At 41.9% G+C, this 17,991-nt stretch overlaps 1 protein-coding gene across 1 annotated transcript; it reads left to right on the forward strand.

The window, feature by feature from the left end:
* The first annotated feature begins 414 nt into the window (after window positions 1-414).
* LOC141025921 (uncharacterized) lies at window positions 415-1,242 on the forward strand. The gene has a single exon (XM_073501856.1). It carries the CDS (start codon window positions 415-417, stop codon window positions 1,240-1,242), a length of 828 nt encoding a protein of 275 aa, XP_073357957.1.
* Window positions 1,243-17,991: the final 16,749 nt, after the last annotated feature.

Here is a 17,991-nt window from a genome sequence, read left to right on the forward strand (position 1 = left end):
TTGTTCAATGGTTATATCATCTTCAAATACCTGTTGATGCTAACTGGTTGTTGCTGGGTGACTTCAACTTCATCAGATCTTTGGACAACAGGAATTTACCTGGTGGTGACGTAAACGATATCTTTATGTTCAATGAGATTATTGGGCATCTCGGTTTATTGGAATTGCCGTTGAAGGGTAGGGCCTATACCTGGTCAAATATGTAGCAACAACCTGTCCTTGAACAGTTGGACTGGTTCTTCACATCTAGTTCTTGGATCTCGTTATACCCTAACACAGTTGTGCACCCCCTCGCTCGCACGGGTTCTGATCATATCCCGTGTTTGGTCTCGATTGACACCACCATCCCTAGAGCAAAAAGTTTTCCGGTTTGAAAATTACTGGGTGGACTTACCTGGATTTATGGACTGTGTCATGGCCTCATGGAATGCTCCTTTAGCTTGCGTGGGCTCGGCAGCTGCTGTTATTTCAAAGAAGTTCAAGCGTCTTAGGAGTGATCTGAAGAGATGGCATATTAATCTTGCCTCGATAAAGAAGGTTATTCTTAACTGCTCTAAAGTGATTCTTTGTTTGGATACTCTGGAGGAATGCAGGCCTCTGACAACCCCAGAGTTCAATTTCAGAAAGATAGTTAAGCTCCATCACGAGGATTTGCTTAGGTTGCAGTATATTTACTGGAAGCAGCGTTGCACTATTTGTTACATCAAAGTTGGTGAGGAAAATTCAAAATTTTTCCATGCAATGGCATGTGAGAGGCTGAGGAAAAACAGCATTGCTAGTCTGCTGTCTGATGATGGTGTTACTGTTCATGATCATGACCAAATGGTGGGAGTTCTTTGGCACTCTTTCAAATCAAGGATGGGCCAGTCCAGGGGGATCCGGATGGGCTTTTGCTTGGCTGATCTTATCCAGCCCATAGATGGCATGCATGATCTGTCGAGGCCCTTTTCACAAGCTGAAATTGATAAGGTCCTGAAGGAAATGCCTACGGACAGGGCCCCTGGGCCTGATGGGTTCAATGGATTTTTTGTTAAGAAATGCTGGCCTATTATTCAGAAGGATTTTTTGAATCTGATTGAGCAATTTGCTGCTGGCTCGCTGAGCCTGGAGGGCATTAATGACTCCCTGATAACTCTTATACCTAAAATGATTGCTCCTCAGGGTCGAGGGGATTTCAAGCCTATCTCCTTGACCAACACATGTCTCAAGTTCTTAACTAAGTTGCTTGCTAATAGGCTGTAGTTAGTGATTCTTAAATGTATCCACAAAAACCAGTATGGGTTTCTGAAATCAAGGTCCATTCAAGACTGTCTGGCATGGGCCTTTGAGTACATTCATCAGTGCAAGCAATCTCGGAGACCTATACTGATTTTGAAGCTGGATTTTGCCAAGGCTTTTGACACGATCGAGCATGAAGCAATATTGTTAATCCTGCAGCAGAAGGGCTTTGGTGTCAAATGGCTAGCTTGGGTTAAGGAAATCTTATCTTCTGGTTCTTCTTCGGTTTTGTTAAATGGAGTGCCAGGCAAACAATTTCAGTGCAAGTGTGGTGTTAGGCAAGGGGACCCTTTATCTCCTCTGCTCTTTGTAATTGCTGCCGATCTTCTCCAATCAGTTGTCAACAGAATGCTGGTTGATGGAGTCCTCACCCTGCCAATTCCCTCCCATGATCCACATTTTCCAATCATCCAATATGCTGATGATACTATATTAATTGTACCTGCAGTGGACTCCCAACTCATTGCTCTCAAGGAAATGTTGGATGTTTTCTATGCCTCAACTGGCCTCAAAGTGAATTTCTAGAAATCCACAATGGAGCCCCTTAACATTGACAATGAGGAGGCCATTAGGCTTGCGGCTATGTTTGGATGCTCTTTGGGGACGCTTCCTTTCACTTACCTAGGTCTCCCCATGGGAACTTCTAAGCCAAGGATTATTGATCTTTTGCCTTTGGTTGATAGGTTGGAAAGAAGGCTTACTGCTAGCTCTGCCATGCTGAATCAAGGCTTGCGGCTTCAGTTGCTGACCTCTGTGTTGTCCTCTATACCCATTTATTTCCTTTGTTCATTGGACATTCCAATTGGCATTATTAAGCAACTGGAACGAATTCAAGGACAATGCCTCTGGCGTGGCAATTTAGACACACCCAAACAGTCACTTGCAGCATGGGAGTTGGTTTGCAGGCCCAAGGATAAAGGTGGTATTGGCATAATTAACTTGCACCTTCAGAACCAAGGCTTACTCATTAAGCATCTTCATAAGTTTTTCAATAAGGAAGACATCCCTTGGGTCTCTCTTATCTGGAACTCTTATTATGATGGTGTTGTACCCCCACGCCACGGTTTTGTGTGGCTCTTTCTGGTGGAGGGACGTTTTCAAGCTGGCTGATTCTTACAGAGCAATCTCTACAGCCACTGTGAATCAGGGAGATTCTATTTTGTTCTGGTCTGACAGTTGGATACTACACAATTCAAACAGACCACTTCGGGACCGGCTGCCTCACTTATTCTCCTTTTCCAAGGATGACAAGATCTCTGCCATGGATTTCCTGGATTCTGATGTGACATCAATGTTTCATTTGCCAATCTCGAGTGCAGCAGCTTCAGAACTTGATCACCTCCTTCTTTGGGTCACTATGTTGCAAAGAGATGCTACTGCTCCTGATGTGTGGTCTTGGCCTTCAAAGATTGGTTACTCTTCTAAGAGCTTTTACACCATAATGCACACACACCTTCCGACAATTACGCCTTGTGTTTGGCTTTGGAGAAGTTCATGCACGATGAAAATCAAGGTTTTTGGTTGGTTGCTCTTTTTTGATCGCCTAAACACTCGAGACCTCCTTCTCAGGAGACATTGGAGGACTGATCAAGAGGATAATCTTTGTGTACTTTGTCATGCCCGTCTGCATGAGGATAGGTTCCATCTCTTCTTCAACTGCAATTTCAGTCAACGGGTCTGGTGTTATCTCCAGATTGATTGGTTGGGCGGACAGGATGTGACCTCCTGCCTTTTGCACGCCAAGAAGCATTTTCAGCAACCATTCTTCTTTGAGGTTATGCTCACTGCGGCCTGGTGCATTTGGACTACTAGGAATGGGAAGATCTTCAGATCAGAGAGGGCCTCATTTGGCGTGTGGAGGGGTAAATTTGTACATGATATCAACTTGTTGTACCATAGAGTGAGGGAGAGTGTTAAACCTGCTTTCTTAGCTTGGGTTAATAATCTTCCTTAGATTGTTGTATTTTGTAGCATAGGTAAGTAGGTAAGTTCCTTTTCTGCCTTTCTAGTTTGTATATAGGTGGACCTCTATTCTTTTAATATTAAATAAAAGACTGTGGAGCTTTTGCTTCACAGTACATAGTCAAAAAAATATTCGGTGTATGCAAGATTACCGTCCTATCCCCAACCAACTAATATTGTTGTGATGTAGGAAATTTTAAACGGGGGCCAAGTTTGTAAATTTCCTCGCATTTGGGACAAGCACGCCCTGAAGACATGGTTCCCCCATTCCTCTCTCCCTCCATTTCCCCATTCGTACTCCATGGGCGCCAAAACAGCCTCTCCACCCCAGCCTCCTCCGTCCGCCACCCCATCCACCGCCGTCCTCCTCCACCATGCCGGAGCTGATACCCCGACACCGTCGTCCATTACAAGAGATCGACCTCTCTCATCCGCGGCTTCGGACTGGGATCCTTGCATCCCGTCCTCTCGTTTCATCCCCGTCGTCGTCTACCTTGCCGGCGCTGCTCCTACGACCGTCTCGTCCACCGCGCCCCGCCGCCACCGTCTACCCTCCTAGATCTGCTTCCACGCCGCCGACAGCCATCGCTATCGTAGCACCGTCAAATTCTCAGCAGATGCATACACGGCGCCACACCAGAGGCAGTACTCTTTCGTATCTGCTCAACTTATTTATCGCAGCAAGAAAATAGATCGCCACTACTTTACTCTGATTTCTTGTCCATCACTTACTTGCTAGTTGAAAGCAAACATTGGTTGCGAAGTTGCCTTTGTCCGGTTTGCACCTTCAGATCCGCCATGGCACGCTCAACACTATACTCGCAATGCTTATGGTTTTCCCCTTTTATATTCCACACTAGTTAAATGACAGTAGACTAAATTTCAAAATTGGGACAGTCAATTTTTCAGAGCTCGCCGGAGTTCGCCGGTGCGAATGAAGGGGCTCGTGTGGGGACGGTGGTTGTGGGGGCGGTGGTGGGGCCTCGCCGAATGAAGAAATCTGACGCGGGTGGGGTGGGGTGGGGGTGGGGGTGGCAGAGGAATACAGGTGGTGGGGCGGTTCAGGGGAGGGCGGGGGGTCAGGGCCGGTGGTTCGGCCGGCGGCCCGTGCGGTGTTCTGTATGGGAAGAATCAGAGATGAGGAAGAAGAAGGGTCAGGAGACGTAGGATCTTCATCCAACCGCCTGAAATGGTCGACTGACCCAAATGACAAAAGTCACACGACTTGCATGCAGACATGCCTTTATATTCAGTACCATCATCGTACCTGCTTAGCACTACTCCTGAATCCATCAAGCTAAACAATGTGCCACTCATAATTCCAAACTCGTTGCTCAAATACGAATCTTATATGATGCTGATATTACTAAAATAGATAACGTTTAATTGGTCAGCTAATGTTCCTACTTTACTTTCGAAAAGCACGTGCACCACATATAGAGAGACAGCAAGGAGTTGCATTCTTAATGCGCTTTGGTTCATCATGTGTGGGCACTGCGCAACGAACATTTTATTATCCAAAATCTGCTTGCTCTTCTTTAGCATGTTCCTCTTCTGTTCTTTTTTAATAAGTACTCTCTCTGTTCCTAAATACAAGTCTTTGTATAGATTCCACTATGGACTACATATGGAGCAAAATGAGTGAATATACACTCTAAAATGTATCTGTATACATCTGTATGTGATCCATAGTGGAAATCTCTACAAAGACTTATATTTTCGAACGGAGGGAGTATGATAGTAGTACAGTATGTTCCTTGTAGTGAAGATGAGCAGGGACATTTGCAGTGTAGAGGTCTATACGGTCGGTTGTGATGGACGCTTTGAACTCTTCGGGCCTCTTTGATTCGTAGGATTTTGTAAACATAGGAATAGGATTTGTAGCGGCCTGCCCACTTGAATCCTATAAGAGTAGCAAGGAAATGCGGGGAGTTGTGTCGCCGTTGAGAGTTACACTTATATTAATAGTACCGCACCTTCAGTTGAAGAGAGATGGTATCCGAAGCCTTTCTAGTTGTACCGGCAATACTAGCACATATATTCCAGCAAGTTCCACTTTGCTGATTTTACTCCTGATGCTTACGGTTTTCTCGTTATATCTACACTATGATCTGTGTAGCTGTTATGTGTCGCACTAGCAGCAGTCCACTCTTGAAGCTAAACAACACACCAATCATAAGTCCAAAGCTTACTTCTTTAAATACGAATTGTGATATGATACTGATATTAGTTAACAGACACACATTTAATTGGTCAGGTAATGCTCCCACTTTAATTTCCAAATGAATGTGGCCACATATAGAGAGACAGCATGGAATTGCATTTCTTTGGGCGCTGTGATTCATCATGAGTAGGCAACCAACATTGTATGCAATGCAGCGGAACCTCAAGAATATGCTTCCTCTTCTTTTCTTTAACATGTTCCTCTTTTGTTATTCTGTATTTAGTACGTATAGTATGTTCCTTGTCTAGAAGGGGAGCAGGGACATCTGCAGTCAACAGCTGATAGAGCTGGCCTGTAATCAATAGGCTTTCAATTAGTAGCGGCAATACAACACCGTATTTTCCAGCCAGTTCCACTTTCCCGATTTATATATCGTGGCTATGGTGTACCCCGTTTATGTGCACTCCGATCTGCCTAGTTGCTGTGTGCTCTTGTTATCAGGGTTTGGCAATAAACTCTCTATACAGTATATTATGAACCTATCATCTGCCAACTATCCTTACTTCTGGAACCTATTTTTTGTGTACTTGTGCCAGATTATATTAATGCATGCACCATATTACAGCACACATGAACTCTCTCATCAGAATCCAGTGATAGCACACAAGGGTTTACAGGGGCGTCCCTATATTAGAATATCCTCTGCATTATAAAGATAATCTCACTACTATTTATGTTTTCAAGGTTCTTAGATATTATATGTAATTACAGTGAATATCAGAATCCGTGCATCAGAAGAATATTGTGGAACACTGCAAAGACTTACAAATTTGGCACCAAGGCATTGAGTGCCATTCTGGATGCAATGAGACTCATACGCTCCCCACTTGTAGATTCTTGTTCAGAATATGATCCTAATGACTATTCTAACCATGAGGAGTCAAAGGTAGATGGCCTGTCCTGTTCACCCATCAAGGTGCCTATTCCAATTTGGCAAGGTTTTATTGATTGCGCGTATCTTGCATATGTTGTCTTGCATTTCTTCTACTTTGTTGCACCGCCATCTGTTTAGTTTACACATCATATATGTCAAGATGCCATGCCCATCCATTATCAATACATATTCCATCTGTCATCATACCATGTTTTCCACTCAAATGTTGTTCTTGTGCATCAGACATCAAAAAGGAAGAGGGTGATTGCCGAACCTGAAGGAGAACCAGCAAAGTCCTTGAAAAACGTGGTGGTGCCGGAGAAATCAGACAGCACCCCACTTATATTGGCTGTACAACCAGTGACACAAAACGTAGGACCGTCTCCAGCAGACTGTACCCATACTTCACTGGCCACACCACTAGCCCCACCACACAGGACCTGCACTCCAGCAAAAGGTATGCCGATTTCAGTTGCCATAGCACCAGCCGTACCACAGAAAAATCCCACTCCAACAAAAAGTACAGCAAGTCCACCGGCCGAAGATCTATCCCAACTGTAGAGACGGCCAATTCCTGCAGATTGGAACACCATTCCAGTTATTCCCAGCTTTAAAGACAACGCTTTCAATGTTGTTAGGGACTACGTGCATATATTCCCATCATGGGAAGATTATAGTGAAGACAAACACCATTTTCACATCTTCCTGTCCCACTTATGTGTAAGTGCTATTATTCATGGTGATTACTTTCCTGTTTTCTGCTGATTGAACACATCAATGATTTACATTACATTGTTGTAAGTAGGCGAGGGTCAATCTGGATAGTCATGATGAGCAAAGCTTGCTTGCGCTTTTCAATGAAGCATTGCAGCAGTATCGGTGTTACCTGAGGAAATCACACTTTGATGGCAAGTCTATAAACGAAGTTCCGGTGAAGTCTCCTGTGCTAAATTTAGAAGAGATTGAATGCAAAAACCTTGTTATGCACTGGTCTCATTCCCAGGATGAGGTACTGTCTATGATATCACATGACAATTTGAACTTCTACTTTTTCGCATGTGCCTTACGGATCTTTTTTGCAGGAAATCAGCTTGAAGAAGAATTCCGGTTTGAAAAGAACGACAGGATATCGCAAATATGATGCCCGCTTCTTTGCTCTTGTTAGTACCTGTTGTCCTGTATCACTATACTTGCATTCATACCTGGTTCATTATGTGACAACAGTATGCATGTTAGCTTGCTTATCAATTGTTCGCTCCAAATTATCTGATCTGTATGAATGGTTGCATTAGTGTAGAATATATCCAATGCCAATGAAAATTTTAGCTCTGCATTGTTCTGGTAAGTACCTGCTGTCCTTTATCAGTGTACTTATATTGACAGGTAGTTGTTCATGAACCATCACTCTGCAGCTTATTTTCCTTTGCCCTCCATTTTCTACGCATCAGATCTATATTTACTCTTACGATAAGGTTGGATAACACCGATGGTCCTGAAGAAGTTTAGCTCTGCATTGCTCTTGGCTGTACCTTTTGCATGTATCATTGTACTTACATTTATAGCTACTTGGTCATGTAACATCACTCTTCATCTTATCTTAAATATTCTCATTTTTTCTTATATTATCACATCTATATTTACTCTTAACAAAATATAGAATAAAGGCAATGCTTATGAAGAATATTATGTGGTAAACTTCTTGAATTGCCCCCCCCCCCCATCAGCATGGACAAGGGCTTTATAGAGCCTGTCTTCACCAATAATGTAAGTTTGTCCTTCTCAAGCCTTCAAACTTTGTTGTGTATATTTGGTTAGGCATGACTGCAACAGCTGTTTATTTTTGGTGTTTGCACCAAATTACATGTTTAAAGTTTATTATGTACTAGTTAATAAACAAAAGTTTGTCCTTCTCAATTTAAGTTTTCAGTTGTACAACCAAGTTCCTTCTTCATACCATGTAAATTAAACTATACAGAGCAAGTGATCTTCTTTTGCACTGCATGCATGCTTCTGTTCTTGATCCGTAATCCAGTGGTGTGGTGAACCTACCCACTACAGCACAATGTCATATTCTGCAATGTCTTAACTATGAACAATGTCATATCATTCTACTATTATTTAAACTGTCTCTTTATTTGCCAATCTAAAATGGGATAAATTGACAACACACTAACCATTGATACTTATGAGTTCTTGATCTGTAATCCAGTGGTGTCGTGAAGCTGCCAACTCCTTCACAGTGTCATTTCTTGCCATGTCTTAACCTGAACAATACCAAATTGTGTTAATGCTATTTTAAATTGTGTCACTTTATTCGTCAGTAAGAACTGTGATGAATTGTCAGCATTGATACTTATATGTGCAAAACCTGTCATCTGTCTTCTTGTTTATCTTTCAGAGTGAGGAGGATATCTGTCGGCGTGTTTATTTGCACTGGTGGCGATCTTTGATGCCCAGTGTATGTAATCTGTTGTCTGCTTCTGCTTTATTATCATAGTGGCAAACTTTGATGCCCAGTGGATGTAATATGATGTAATTTCTTTATTGTATAGTCTAGGTTTTTTCTTATTCACGATGCTACAGTTATTTTACTGTATATATATATCCTGTGTATGCACTAAACCGACCAAACCGTAAAATTACGGTACATAATTGGGTCGTCCTGCTAATCACTACATAATCGGTCCGTTAATAGGCCTAAATGTAAACTGGCCCACTAGTAGATTTGGGCCTCTAATAGGCTGAGCAAACCGCCGGCCCTATTTTCGCAAGAAAACTCAATGGGCTTTTAGGAGGCTGAAAAGTGAGTTGGGCCTGAAACGTGCCGAACAGCTCACGGGCCGGCAGCAGGCCGAAATAGACCCCGGCCCATGATTGTGCCAATCACATCACGGGCCATTAACAGGCCAAAATTGTCTCAGTCCTTGTTTGGCCCAATTAGATTATCGGCTGTGAGCAGGTCGGATGCAAACCGGGCCGTAGTTAGGCCCAACTATATGACGGGCTTTTAACAGGCCGAAATAAATATAGGGCCGAAATGTTAAACAGGCCTTTAACAGGCCGCAACTAATATCAGGTCGAATTACTAAATGGGCCTTTCGCAAGTGGGCCCAAAAGCATAGATTCCAGTTGACGGGCCGAATCTGATATGGGCTATAATTTAGCCCAAAGCCTCTTAAAGGGTCGGATCTGATCTGGGCCGTAATTTGGCCCAGAACGTGGTAGGCTTTTAACGGGACGGATCTCACATGGGCCTTTATTGGGCCCAGAACGTGGCAGGCTGTTTACGGACCGGATCAAATATGGGCCGGCATTTGGCCCAAAACATGGCAGCCTGTTAAAGGGCCGGCCCATTAGTGTCCTCAAAATCTTGTGGGCCTTTAGCTAGGCCGGCTGGTCTGCAAAATATTGTGGGCCTTTAGCTAGGCCGGCCCATTATGGTCTGCAAAATCTTGTGGGCCTTTAGATGGGCCAACCCGTTATGGCCCGCTAAATCTTCTGGGCCTTTAGTTGGGCCGGCCCATTTAATCTTTATGGGCCACTTTTGGGCCGGTCCACATGTCAACGTATCATAGGCGCATCTCGCCCGTTGGATGAGTGACACTTGTGCCAACGCGGAGCTGACACGTGGTTCCGTCAGCCAATGAGAATTTTACACGTGGAAAATCGGCATTGGTCGTGGCTGTTAGCGGGTTATCGGATCCAAAACCGGACCCGGTAGCTTAACGGCGTCCCGTTACGGTGGATGCCACGTGTCGGTCACCCTTGACGAAAGCACTTCTATGACGCGCGATTTATCATCATGGAAGTGGACACTTCCGTGATGATAATTTTGGTAATGTCATGGAACACTTCTACGACATCACAGGTATGACTATCTTGATTCTGTCATAAATTTGTCATGGATGTACATGCATGACAGAAAACGTGACCTACTGTGACAAACACGTATCATCACGGAAGTGTCTTTTTTTTGTAGTGATGTTGCATGTGGAACTTGCTGCTGGTGCAGTTGTGTAATGGGGTAGCTGAGTGCTGAAGCTATATCATGTTGTACTCTGATGTATTTCAATTATGAAATTCTGCTTCCTTAATATGGAAATGAAATATATTGTGTGCTTAATATGATATGTCAATTAGACTAATAAATGGATTATGAATAATCGGATAATTAGCCTGCTAATTGGGTTTTGCTATTGCAAACGGTTGTTGAAAAAATACCGTGGGCGACGACCTCAGGCAACGCACACAGTTTCTAGGAATAAACCGTGTTGCATCAATGAACAATCACACACGACTTTCTCTTGAAAACTGTTTGCATTAGGCCACCTTGCGCAAATGTTTACCACACAAAAACTGTGTGTGATGGATAGCCTTTGCCACACAATTTCTTCTACAGACCGTGTGTGATACATTCAATAACGCAAACGATTTAACGGGAAAATTTTGTGTGATGTACTTGTGAACGGAAACGTTTTCCTTGGAGCGACTGTGTGGGATGTACATACGAACAGAAACGTTTAGCGGGGACTGACTGTGTGGGATGTACTCCCGACCGGAAACAATTTCGTCGTATAATTGTATTTTTTAGCTCTATTATACGTATTTCCATATTTGAGGGCTCGCCGGACGCACACGACCTCATTTTGCCGAACGTGTGTGCCAGGAGGGCATATCCCCGACGGTTTCTGGGTCATGTGGGAAGGACCCCCCTATCGCCCACACTCACTTGGCGACGGTTCCAAATGTCGTCGCGGAAAGGGGTTAAAAACCGTTTGTTTAGGACCGATGCGTACCAGTGTACGCACCGTGTGTGATGCATTCAATAACGCAAACGATAAAATTGTTAATACCATGTGCAATGGAAACGCTATCACAAACGATTTAACGGGGAAAATTGTGTGTGATGTGCCTGCGAACAGAAATGTTTTCCTTGGAGCGACTGTGTGGGATGTTGGGATGTATATACGAACGAAAACGTTTAGCGGGGACTAACTGTGTGGGATACTTACGACCGGAAATGATTTTGCCTGTATAATTGTATTTTTGAGCACTATTACGTATAACCCTATTTGGTCGCACGCGACCTCATTTTGCCGAGCGTGTGTGCCAGGAGGGCATATCCCCGATGGTTTCTGGGACATGTGGGAAGGACCCCCCTATCGCCCACACTCACTAGGCGATGGTTCCAAATGTCGTCGTGGAAAGGGGTTAAAAACCGTTTGTATAGCACCTTGATGTACTAGTGTTGGATTGGCAAATATAGTGGGAAACATAGCTCTCTCCATCCGAGTCTTGGAATGACATACTGTAGGATCTGCCAGAAAAATAACACGAAACAAGATTAGAGGATATTCTTGCGATACAGTGGTCAAAATGTCCTGGAGTATATATAAAGATTTTTTATCTTACAAAACAAGTATTCCAGAAGAAAATTGAGTCGGGAAGGCACACGAGGGGCCCACAAGGCAACCAAGCGCGCCCAGGGGTAGGGCGTGCCCTGTTGCCTTGTGACCTCCTCGTGGGTCCCCTCGGTTGTTTGTTATTTTGTATTTTTTCTAATATTCAAAAATGGAAAAAAATTATTTTTATGGAAGTTTTGGAGTCGGTTTACTTACCATGTCACATACCTACTCTTTTTCAGGGTTCTGGAGTGTTCTAGAAGGTCTCTATTATATTCCTCCGGTGTCATAGTTTGAACAATATTAGTTTCAACATTAATAGGAGTACCTGAGAAAAATGCTTAATTCTTTGTCCATTAACCACTCTCGGATTAGTGCCCTCGGCGTTATTGATCTTCATAGCTCTGGAGCGATAAACTTCCTCAATGATATAAGGTCCTTCCCATTTGGAGAGAAGTTTTCCCGCAAAAAGTCTAAAACGAGAGTTGTACAATAGAACGTGCTCACCCACTTTGAATTCACATTTTTGAATTCTCTTATCATGCCATATTTTAACCTTTTCTTTAAGCAACTTGGCATTTTCATAAGCCTTGGTTCTCCACTCATCTAACGAGCTAATATCAAATAACCTCTTTTCACCAGCAAGTTTGAATTCATAATTAAGTTCTTTAATTACCCAATATGATTTATGTTCTAACTCAAGAGGTAAATGACATGCTTTTCCATAAACCATTTTACACGGAGACATACCCATAGGGTTGTTATAAGCAATTCTATAAGCCCATAGTGCATCATCAAGTTTCTTACACCAATTCTTTCTAGATCTATTAATGGTCTTTTGCAAAATTAATTTGATTTCTCTATTGCTCATTCAACTTGACCACTAGACTGAGGATGATAAGGAGATGCGATTATATGGTTAACATCATATTTAGGAAGAAGTTTACGAAAAGCGCCATGTATAAAATGTGAGCCACCATTGGTCATTAAATATCTAGGGACTCCAAACCTCGGGAAGATAACTTCTTTAAGCATTTTAATAGATGTGTTATGATCAGCACTACTAGTTGGAATAGCTTGTACCAACTTAGTAAGGTAATCAATAACAACTAGAATATGTGTTTACCCATAGAGGAAGGAAAAGGTCCCACATAATCAAACCCTCAAACATCAAATAGTTCAATAACAAGTGAATAATTCATAAAAATTTCCTGGCGTGTACCAATATTACCAATTCTTTGACATTCATCACAAGAGAGGACAAACTTACGTGCATCTTTGAAAAGAGTAAGCCAATAAAAACGAGACTGTAATACCTTATGTGTAGTTCTGTCTCCAGCATGGTGTCCTCCATACGCCTTTGAGTGACACTTCCGTAGGATTTGTTCCTGTTCATGCTCAGGTATACAACATCTAATAACACCATCTACTCCATCATTATATAGATGTGGGTCATCCCAATGGTAATGTCTTAAATTAAAGAAGAACTTTTTCTCTTGTTGATATGTGAAACTAGATGGTACATATTTAGCAACAATGTAATTAGCATAGTCTGCACACCAAGGAGTATTAAGAGAAGCATTTATAACAACTAATTGTTCATCAGGAAAACTATCATCAATAGGCAGTGGGTTATCAAGAACATTTTCCATTCTAGACAAATTATCAGCTACGGGATTCTCAGCCCCCTTTGTATCAATAATATGCGATTCTTGTAGTAAAAGGGACCACCTAATAAACCTAGGTTTAGCATATTTCTTTTCCATAAGATATTTAATAGCAGCACGATTGATGTGAACAGTTACTTTAGAATCAACAATATAAGATCTAAATTTATCACATGCAAACACAACTGCTAAAAATTCTTTCTCAGTAGTAGCATAATTCTTTGAGCATTGTCCAGAGTTTACTAGCATAATGAATAACATTAAATTTCTTATCAACTCATTGTCCTAGGATATCAGCAACAGGATAGTCACTAGCATGATGCATAATTTCAAAAGGAAGATTCCAATCAGGTGGTTGAACAATGGGTGCAGAAATTAAGGCTTTCTTAATTATTTCAAAGGCTTCTGCACAATCATCATCAAAAACAAATGGAACATCCTTTTGCAAAAGATTAGTGAGAGACCTAGAAATTTTAGAGAAGTCTTTAATGAATCTCCTATAAAAACCGCGTGACCAAGGAAGCTTCTTATACCTTTTATAGCTTTAGGACATGGCATTTTCTCAATTGCATCAATTTTAGCTTTGTCTACTGATACGTCTCCAACGTACCTATAATTTACGAAGTATTCATGACATGTTTATAACAATTTTATATGGTTTTGGTATGATTTGAATGGAACTAACTTAAACTGAAGTTGTTTCCAATTGAACTACCGTGGTGTTGTTTTTTGTGCAGAAATAGAAGTTCTCAGACTGAGCTAAAAATTTACTGTGATTTTTTATGGACCAAAAGAGACCACCGAAGCTTCGAGGATGGACCAAAAGCCTCACGAGGAAGCGCCAAGCCTGGGGTCCGCGCCCTCCCTCCAGGGCACGCCTACCGAGCTTATCGCTCCCTCGTGGCCCCCCTGGTGTGAATCCAACGCTGAAAAATCCTATAAATATAGAAAAACCCAAAACAAAACCTAGATTGGTTGTTCTGCTGCCGCAAACCTCTATACCGAAGTGATCTCCATCGAAGCCCTGTTTTGGCACCCTGCCGGAGGAGGAAATCATCACCGGAGGCCATCTTCATCATCCCGGCGACCACCATGATGAGGAGGGAGTAGTTCACCCTCGGGGTTGAGGGTATGTATGAGTAGCTATGTGTTTGATCTCTCTCTCTCTCTCTCTCTCTCTCGTGCTCTTGATATGGCACGATCTTGATGTACCGCGAGCTTTGTTAATATAGTTGGATCATATGGTGGTTCTCCATCTCTATCTTGTTGCGATGAATTGAGTTTTACCTTTGAGCTTTCATTATTATCAGATTGGAATACCTTTTGGAGTTGAGAGCACTTGAGGTATGTCTTGCATGTGGATACCCGTGGTGACAATGGAGTGTTCTATTGATTCACTTGATATGTTTTTATATTCAACTTGCGGATTATCGTGACATTGGGGTAATCTATCCATAGGGGTTGATACACGTTTTCGTCCTTCTTTATCCGTTAGAAACCTTAGGGCACTCTTTTAAGTTCTTTGTGTTGGATTGAATATTATGAATCTGAGATTATTTGATGCGTCAACTCACGGATGCTTGTGGTGACATTGGAGTATCTAGGTGACATTAGAGTTGGTTGATGCGTATCATATGGTGTTATTTTAGTACAAACTCTAGGGCTGTTTGCGACACTTATAGGGATGGCTCAATAGATTGATCGAAAAAGATAACTTGAAGGTGGTTTCGTACCCTACAACAATTTCATCTTATGTTCTCCGCTTGATAAGAACTTTGGAGTGATTCTTTGTCACACATTGAGTGATTGTTATATGATTCAATTATGTTAGCACGGTTGAGAGATTGCACTAGTGAAAGTATGAACCCTAGGCCTTGTTTCTAAGCATTGCGATACCGTTTGTGCTCCATTTTACTACTTGCTACCTTGTTGTATTTTGTACTTTCATATTACAAAAACCTATATCTACTATCCATACGACACTTGTATCACCATCTCTTCTCCGAACTAGTGCACATATACAAATTACCACTATATCAGGTGTGTTGGGGACACAAGAGATTTCTTGTATTTGATTGCAGGGTTGTTTGAGAGAGACCATCTTCATCCTATGCCCCCAACGGATTGATAAACCTTAGGTCATCCACTTGAGGAAAATTGATAATGTCCTACAAAACTCTGCGCTTGGAGGCCCAAAACGAGTCTACAATAATAAGTTGCGTAGTAGATATCAAGTTGTGTATTAGACCTCAAAGTTATGCTTTATACTTTGTTATTTTTATGAATTGTTACATGATCATGAGAAGTTTTATGATGATATATTGCTGCTATGATAATGTTCATGATGCTACTATGTCCATATTTGGTTTTTATCGACACCTCTATCTCTCTAAACATGTGCTCATGATTATCGATTTTGGCTTTCGCTTGAGGACAAGTGAGGTCTAAGCTTGGGGGAGTTGATAAGTCCATTTTGCATCATGTTTTTCTACTGTTATTTATAATATTTTTTATCAATATAACACTTTGTGATGCAATTCTAATGCCTTTTCTCTCTTAATTTGCAAGATTTACATGAAGAGGGAGATTGTGGGTAGCTGGAATTCTGAACCTGAAAAAGCTACATCAGAGATACCTATTCTATAGAACTCCAAATGACCTAAAATTTTACAAAGAATTTTTATGGAATATATAAAAGATACTGGAGCAAAGAAGTACCAGAAAGGGCCCACCAGTTGCCCACAAGGCAATAGAGTGCGACCACCCCCCGAGTGCACCCTGATGCCTTGTGGGGCCCCTAGCAGGCCTTCAGTCCCCATCTTCTGCTATATGAAGGGTTTTGACCTAGAAAACATAGGGAGAATACTTTCGGGACGAAGCACCGCCGTCTCGAGGTGGAATTTGGGCAGGAGCACTTTAGCTCTCGGCGGAGCGATTCCGGCAGGGAAAATTCCCTTTGAGAGGGGGAAATCGAAGCCATCGACATCACCAACAACCCTCTCATCGTGGGAGGACCAATCTTCATGAACATCTTCACCAGCACCATCTCATCTCAAACTCTAGTTCATCTCTTGTATTCAATCTTTGTCTCAAAACCTGAGATTGGTACCTGTTGGTTGCTAGTAGTGTTGGTTACATCTCGTAATTGATGCTAGTTGATTTATTTGGTGGAAGATTATATGTTCAGATCCTTGAAGATATTAAATACTCCTCTAATCTTGAACATGGATATGATTTGTGAGTAGTTACTTTTGTTCTTGAGGACATGGGAGAAGTCTTGTTATAAGTAATCATGTGAATTTGGTATTCGTTCGATATTTTGATGATATGTATGTTGTTCCTTCCTTTAGTGGTGCCATGTGAACATCGACTACTTGACACTTCACCATTCTTGGGCCTAAGGGAAGGCATTGTGGAGTAATAAGTAGATGATGGGTTGCTAGAGTGACAGAAGCTTAAACCCTAGTTTACGTGTTATTTCATAAGGGGCTGATTTGGATCCATATGTTTCATGCTATGGTTAGATTTATCTTAATTCTTCTTTCATAGTTGCGGATGCTTGCGAGAGGGGGTAATCATAAGTGGGAGGCTTGTTCAAGTAAGAACAACACCCAAGCACCGGTCCACCCACATATCAAATTATCAAAGTAGCAAACGTGAATGAAACAAACATGATGAATGTAACTAGATGACAATTCCCATGTGTCCTCAAGAACGCTTTGCTTGTTATCAGAGAAAGTTTCGTCCTGTCCTTTTCTATAAAAAGGATTGGGCTACCTTGCTTCACCTTTCCTACACTTTTTACTTGTTACCCGTTACGAATTGCCTTGCTACAAAACTATCTATTAATGTTACTTACAACACTTGCAGAGAATACCTTGCTAAAAACCGCTTGTCATTTCCTTCTGCTTCTCGTTGGGTTCGACACTCTTACTTAACGAAAGGACTATGATTGATCCCATATACTTGTGGGTCGTCACTGCTATGCGTGCCGGCCGCCAGATCTTGGAGGTGCACCTCGCCAACGAGACCACCGTCGATGCCTCGTGTGTAGACGTTGCCACCCGGTTGGCTGCTTTAAACGACAGTTCGTGGTATTTTCTCGAGGCCACTTCCGATGCCTTCTAATGAATTGTCCTCTATAATGTTAATATGCAATCTAATCTTCTGAAATGTGATGTTCAGTTAACAGTTTGGTTCATTCATTGTGATGTTCAGTTAACTGTTTGGTTCAATTCTGAAATGTGATGTTCATTTTTTTTGGGTACAAATTTGTATTGTTATGCATGTGAGAAATAAAATTGAATTTGGATGTACTCTACACATGAGAATCATATACTATTGTTCTATTTCCTAGTAGTTCTTAAGCATGCTTGGCTTGGTTAACAGTCTGATCTTCTAGTATATGTTCTGTTCTGCAATGTGGTGCTCAGTTAACTGCTTGGTTCATTTGTTGTGGTGTCCAGTTAGTTGTTTGGTTCAATTATGCAATGTGATGTTCATTTGTTATGGGTACAACTTTTTATTGTTATGCATGTGAGAAATAAAATTGAATTTGGATGTACTAAATACAATGAGAACATA

The sequence above is a fragment of the Aegilops tauschii genome, chromosome 6, assembly GCF_002575655.3.
Source record: "Aegilops tauschii subsp. strangulata cultivar AL8/78 chromosome 6, Aet v6.0, whole genome shotgun sequence".
NCBI lineage: Eukaryota > Viridiplantae > Streptophyta > Magnoliopsida > Poales > Poaceae > Aegilops > Aegilops tauschii.